Source organism: Corticium candelabrum, chromosome 5 (genome assembly GCF_963422355.1).
Source record: "Corticium candelabrum chromosome 5, ooCorCand1.1, whole genome shotgun sequence".
In the NCBI taxonomy this organism is placed as follows: domain Eukaryota; kingdom Metazoa; phylum Porifera; class Homoscleromorpha; order Homosclerophorida; family Plakinidae; genus Corticium; species Corticium candelabrum.
Window position 1 is genome coordinate 4,650,865 of NC_085089.1, and position 7,150 is coordinate 4,658,014.

General features: G+C 42.7%; 1 protein-coding gene across 1 annotated transcript; it reads left to right on the plus strand.

Moving 5' to 3' along the window:
- Positions 1 to 3,027: 3,027 nt before the first annotated feature.
- On the plus strand, positions 3,028 to 5,344 carry LOC134179943 (uncharacterized). The gene has a single exon (XM_062646983.1). The coding sequence runs from the start codon at positions 3,412 to 3,414 to the stop codon at positions 5,170 to 5,172; it is 1,761 nt and encodes a 586-aa protein (XP_062502967.1). The 5' UTR covers positions 3,028 to 3,411; the 3' UTR covers positions 5,173 to 5,344.
- Positions 5,345 to 7,150: the final 1,806 nt, after the last annotated feature.

The following is a 7,150-nucleotide window of genomic DNA, read 5'->3' on the forward strand; positions in this document are numbered from 1 at the left end:
GTTTACAGTGTACTTGCAAAATATACTAAAAGCTATGCAATGTTTGTGTATAGGTGGTTTGAATCGGACATTGCATTTAGTTGCAATAATACCACTAGTAATTGTGAAACTGTGTTCTACTCGCTTCAAAGGTACGACCATACGTGCATGTGTGTGTGTGTGTGTGTGTGTGTGTGTGTGTGTGTGTGTGTGTGAGAGAGAGAGAGAGAGAGAGAGAGAGTGAGTGAGTGAGTGAGTGAGTGAGTGAGTGAGTGAGTGAGTGAGTGAGTGCCATAGCTTATAGTATATGAAAGATGGGGAAATGCGGAGGACACCTTGAGAGAAGCTTCGGCACTGGCACCAGCTGTCCTGAACATGCCATCTACTCAATTCTACTCTCAATGGGCTATTCAACAGTCTACTTGACTTCAAAGGGGAAAGCAGCCATTATCGAGGACAAGCTACTTAGCATAGTAAATAAATGGAGGGATAAATACAGTATGATTTCTTTCCCCTCGATCAAGTGTTTGACATATAGACCTTAGTAATAGCTGGGCCTATTGCGCTGATAGATATTTTCACAAATTTAGACGTGTGTTGAGCCATGTATAAATAAATGTGTGTGTGTGTGTGTGTGTGTGTGTGTGTGTGTGTGTGTGTGTGTGTGTGTGTGTGTGTGTGTGTGTGTGTGTGTGTGTGTGTGTGTGTGTGTGTGTGTGTGTGTGTGTGTGTGTGTGTGTGTGTGTACTGCAAATATTTCAATCTCGTGCAAAAGGTCAAGATTGGAGAAAGAATTTATGCAGATGATTAGCTGTTAGATCTCCTGGTTGTCTACAACAATTTCTAGATGCATGCTTGCATATTTTTAAAGTTTGTGTCCAGTGAGGTATCAGTGTTAGCGGTTAATTAAAGTAAACAACTAAAGTTCTTGGTGTGGGCAACAAAACAAGCTCGCATTCCCATTGATGGTCATGCATCACGTTACAGAATGTTGATGAGTTAGACCACTGAAAATGCAAGATTTGTTAAGTTAGATAGACATGTCACTATTATGAGAATCGAGATGCCAGTTTCAGCAGCGTCAGCTTTTTCTTCGTCATGATTGTTGGCCAGGTGTCATTGAACGCTACACACACACGCCGACATTTGCGCACGTGCACGTGCACGTGACCGAACGTATGTGTACGCGCGTGCCGAGCGTCTTGAACAAAAGCTCGACTTCTACACGCGACCGGCTTGTACACAGTACGAGGTCTTTGATTTGCGGGAGTTTGGTCTTAAATATAATACAGTAGCACTATCATAGGCCACACCTCTAAGCTCGTAACAAACGTCACATTCCGAGCGCTGCAAAGTCGACATTTCGTTATGGAAGCGAGCCGAATTACTTTGCTTTTGCCATAATTCAAATGCTTGAAGGCGTTGGTATTCCAAGTACGTATATACGGCAAGAAGAGGTATATCGCGTCTATGATTGCGATGACGTTCAACGTCACTTCTAATTAATTAATTACGCGCACTTTTTGCGTTTGCTCGTGCGATTCAAGAGCGTGATTCTTTGCCTAACTGTAGGATTTTAGGGTTTTCAACCACGAAACGTGTCAAATATTCTTGTCGCCTTGTTCGTACACGTGTACTCTAAACTGCTTCTTGTAGTGTAGCAAGAGCTTGTGATTGGCTGACTGATTATTGTTTGTTAACAATTGCTTACAACAATTGCGGTTGAACGTAAGTAGGGTAGCAGGTTCAAATCCATTCTAAGAATCTTTTTTCTTATATGTTTCTTTTTCTATCATTAGAAGAATACAGGTCGGCTTATTCTACGTCGTTTCCCAAAGTTTTAGCTTTAGATATGCCGTAGTCAAAGAGTTATGCGTGACGAAGGAGAAGAAGGAGGAGGAGAAGGAGGAGAAGAAGGAGAAGAGGAAGAAGGAGGAGGAGGAGGAGGAGGAGGAGGAGGAGGAGGAGGAGGAGGAGGAGGAGGAGGAGGAGGAGGAGGAGGAGGAGGAGGAGGAGAAGCGAAAACTCCGAAATTGACGAGCGCTTTTCTCTTTCTGAAGACAAGCTGAGATCAAGTCAGAAGTAGTCAAGCGTAGTTGAACTTTTAAGGTTTTCTATCTGTCGTTTTCAAGATATTTAGCCGCGTTTTAAGGTGATTTCTGGAGGTCTAACATATGACCACGCCCACACAACCTGGTCAATCCCTACATACAGAGTACTACCGTACCCTGTGATAAGTTTGATAGCTGGCTAGACCGGATCACGCACGAGGCTAAAATTTGGGGTACCAGCGTAATTCAACATGGGTAAGAACATGGGCAGGGTGGCGTCGGCTTCCAGCTTCAGTCAGGTCCCCTTTTGGGAGTGCAAAGTAGAATGACTATGCTGTTTGCCTTTCAAGAAGGAGATTGAATGCCCCTGATAGACTCAATTTGAAGGAACTTCCGTTACGTAAACTCAACCTCATGGCGTAGATTTGTTTTCTCATAACTAAGAATGCAATGCTCACTCTAAAATTTCAATATATTCATTGTTTTTGCCATTGTTACGTCACAATGCTATCTACCAGTACCATCAGACTGGGTTGAGCAATCTGTAGATGATTTTACTTATCTAGACTACAATACTAAATTGATGGTGTTTGTTCTGTAAGGTTTAAGTTTGATAGCCGGCTATACCGGATCACTGAAGAGACGTGTCACTGCACTTCCACACTGTACCTGCACCAAGCACTACACTGAAATGTCAAAAATGGAGCCCAAACAGTGTGCTAAATCATGCCTGCTTGGCAATTAGATAAGCCATACTGTATCCTAAGTGTGAGCCTACAAGAAACTACGTGTGACTTTCAATTTTCTGCCCAGATCCATATTTCTGAACGGGAATAATCTAACCTGCCCATGCGGAGAACGGGCCAGTGAGCTATATACATACATACATACATATATATATATATATATATATATATATATATATATATATATATATATATATAGATAGATAGATAGATAGATAGATAGATAGATAGATAGATAGACTGTCGGTCTCCTGCACATCTACAATCTGTGCATTCAGCAATGCAGAGTTCCAAGACTATGGCAGTGTGCTGTCATAAAGTTAATTCCTAAACCAGGAAAAAGTATCCCTTCTGACCCGTCTACCTTCCGACCAATTGCTTTGACTTCTGTAGTTGGGAAGGTGTTCACGTCATTCATCAAAGACACTCTGTTTAAGCATCTCATATCTAATGGATATCTGGATACATCGATCCAAAAGGGGTTCATCAATCACGTCAGCGGGTGTCAAGAACATCAGTTCAAATTGGTGGAGGCTATCAGAGATGCGAAAGCCAATCAGCGGCTTCAAACCATTCTATGGATTGACTTGCGTAATGCTTTTGGAAGTGTTGATCATAACTTAATCCGCTTTGCAATGTCCCATTACAATTGTGGTGATATGGTGACAAATCTCATTTCCAATATATATTGTGGTCTTCGCGCAGTCATTTGCACAGATGACTGGTGTACTTCCAATTTTCCTTATGAGGTCGGTGTATTTCAAGGGGATCCTCTGTCAGTGGCTATTTTTGACATGGTTTTCAACCTTTACACTGATGCTTTAGAATCTCTCGCTCCAACTTGTGCCTATCAGTTTTCGTCAGTGGCTCAAAACTCTTTCTTGTGTAGTTTTGCTGATGACGCCGTCGTAGTCACAAGAGGTCCACATGAAATTAATGCTGTGTGCAAGCGAACAGACCAATTCCTCGAATGGTCTGGCCTAGAAGTCAATGCAGCAAAATGTTCAACTTTTTCACGTCGGAGGCTGATTCATCCAACTGTCTTTGACCCGGAAATCTCTATACAAGGGCAAAAGATTCCATTCTTGTCACACAAGAAAAGCTACAAGTACTTGGGTCTTCCAATTGCGTCTGATCTGTCTCATGCCGACATTTCAAGAGAGCTTCTGGAGACTACTAAGAATTTATTGAATAAAGTCGATCAAACAGCCGTTTCCCGAATGAATAAATGTCTTCTCTATAAGAGAGCGGTGCTACCGCGGCTTTCATGGTTACTGAGCATTGCATCTATTCCTTTGTCATGGATCGAGCAATCATTGGACAGTGTAGTCACGAAATTCTTAAAAAAATGGGTCGGTCTTGCTCATTCAGCAGCTGTCTCTCGCCTTTTCCTTAACACCAAGAACGGCGGCCTCCAACTTGGCCAACCGTCAGATTCTTTCAAGAGACTACAGTCTTGCAACCTGCTTCGATTTACTAAATCAAATGACGAATGCTTGAGAGCCCTGGCAACTATAAAGATTTCAAGAGAGACTGAGTTGTCATCAACCAGATTTAGTGCCGGCAGTTTCTTGGCAACTCTTGATACTTCGCCTGGGTGCCTGCAATCAAAAATAAAGAACATCAAAAAGACGATTACGGAATCATCAAATAATCGTCATTTGTCACATCTTACCTCCCTGTCTGTACAAGGTCAAGCGGCTCGATTCAAGGACGTGGAAGCTGAGCACTTTGCCTTGTCCCTAAAATCTCTACCCGATGACTTGTTCAAATGGGCAATAAATGGACTCCAGAACACCCTCCCATCAGCAACCAACTTACAGTTGTGGAAGAAAATTTCGTGCAATCAATGTCCTCTCTGTCACCAACCCCAATCGCTGTGCCACGTGCTAAATGCATGTCCCAGTCTACTTGATCGAGGTTTGTACAAACAGAGACACGACAATACGCTGAGACTATTTGTGGACTTTCTAAAACGTCATCTTAGTCAACAGTTTTCCATAGTAGCCGACCTACCAGAATCAGTATACAATTTTCCTGTCGATATAACCTGTACCTGCCTTCGTCCAGACATTGTTGTTTGGAATGCCGTCCTCAAAAAGGCCTGGATGCTTGAGCTGTCGGTCCCATTCGAAACAGTCGTGGAAGAAACGAAGGCCCGGAAAGAACGCCGCTATGCCCAACTTGTCAAAGATGCTAACCATCAGTATAAGACGGAGCTTTTGCATCTCTTGGTTGGGTCGAGAGGATTGATTTTTCCTGAAACTCGACGAGCAGTCTGCATGTTGTGCAAGCCTCTTCAACGCGACTTGGACGATCTGTTTCAAGCTGTCATTCATTCCACCCTGAAAGACTCTTTTCGATGCTGGTTGGCAAGAAGAGACAACATCTCTTAACTTAAAAGTGTTTTTTTTGTTGTTGTAATTTCTGCTTTTAATCATTTGTGATGTATAGTCTTCGACTGGACCTCTACATAGTACTCCAGAACTCTACTTCTGTTATAGTGCTACCAGTCCTGTAGACGCTTATTGTACTGTATCGTTCGGTATATTACAATAAAGGACCTTCCATATACTAGATACAGGACCCGTCCTTCGTACGGGCAGAGTACTGTAGTGTTATGACAAAAGACTCAGTTTGAGCGTGTGTAGACACGTCATGTGCAGTTGTTTGGTAGAAATCGACACACTCCCTGTGTGGATTCAGTTCAAATGACTGGTGTGGGCATCTGTTCGAATAAACTGCAATGTGCTAATTAGTTAATATCCCGTTGAAGACAAATGAAAACATAACTGAGTGTCCCATTCCGAAAAATTTGCAGCGACTTTTCCATTCAGAGATATTTAACTGGGCAACAGAAACTTGAAAGTCACGTGCAGTTTCTATACTCACCTATAGGATACATGCAGTAGCTTGACATGCAGGCATGCATGATTTAGGGCATCCGTTTGCCCTCCGTTTTCGATGTTTTTGCACTCCCAGTGTAGCGCTCGGTGCAGGAAACGTGTAGGTTGGATTCAGTGCAAATGCAGTCACACGTCTCTTTAGTGAGCCTTCTAGGAGCCATTTCAACAGTCTCATTGGATGTTATCACTTCGAAGACGTTGCTGCCGTTGTAGGGAACAGGCGTATCGAATGTGGCAGGTACTCGGCAAGCGTACTTGGAAAAACCGAAGGTAAACGTATTTCTAAATACCCAGATATCCTAAACAAAAATATCTTGTCGTTTTTGACGTTGCCAGTAATAAATGACATGCTCCGTGCATACCGTCCGAGGTCAGCTTAATTTTCGTGGAGGTCCGGGGAGCCGTTGCATAGTAATTCGCTTGTGAGTGGAGGCGGGTCCTCCTGGGATACTTTAAAATATACTCAGCACGTTTCCAATCTATACGCACTGACTATTACTAACGTAGACCTCTACGTCTTTGCTCTGGACGTAGCTTGATGTTATCCAATGCGCGCGAGTAGAGGTGGGTCCTCCTGCGATATTCTAGAATATACTCAGCACGTTTCCGACCTACTTAAGCACTGAACAACAGTTCTTTTCTGAACTCTTATCTTTTTGCTCTGGATGTAGTTTGATGTCTAGGATAAACAACACAACTCAACTACAGCAATGCTCAGATAACGCAATCTGATGGGACTGCTGGATAGCTATAGCATTGTGACGTAACAATGGCATGTGAACAAATAATGGATATTGAAAGTGAGCATTTCACTCTTAGTTATTGGAAAACAAAACTACGCTATGAGATTGAGTTCACGTAATGGAACCTCCTTCCAATTGAGTCTATCAGAAGCATGCCGTCTCCTTCCTGAACGACGAACAGCACTGTCATGTAGTTCTACGATGCACCCCCAAAAGGGGACCCGACTGAAAAAGCTGGAAGACGACGCCACCCTGCCCATGTTCTTACCCATGTCAAGTTACGCCTGTACCCCAAATTTTAGCCTCGTGAGTGATCCGGTCTAGCCAGCTATCGAACTTATACATACATACATATATATATATATATATATATATATATATATATATATATATATATATATATATATACAAACACCGCCGATTTTATATAGTAGTATAGATATACTAGTATACCTGGCCCGTCCTTCGTACGGGCAAGATACTGTAGTGTAAAGATAGGTCTGTGGACACGTCACGTGCATCTTTGTTGCGAGGTCCCAGATATTCTGAATGAATTCGAATCTTGTTCTTCGCGCTTGTTTCGATAGAAATCGACACACTTCCCGTGTAGTGCTTGCTGCAGAAAACGTGTAGGTTGGATTCGGTGCAAATGCAATCAGAATTTGGAGAGAAACGAAAGCGCTAGAAGAGCAAGTTTCGTCGGCAAGAGATATTCGATCGCTCGA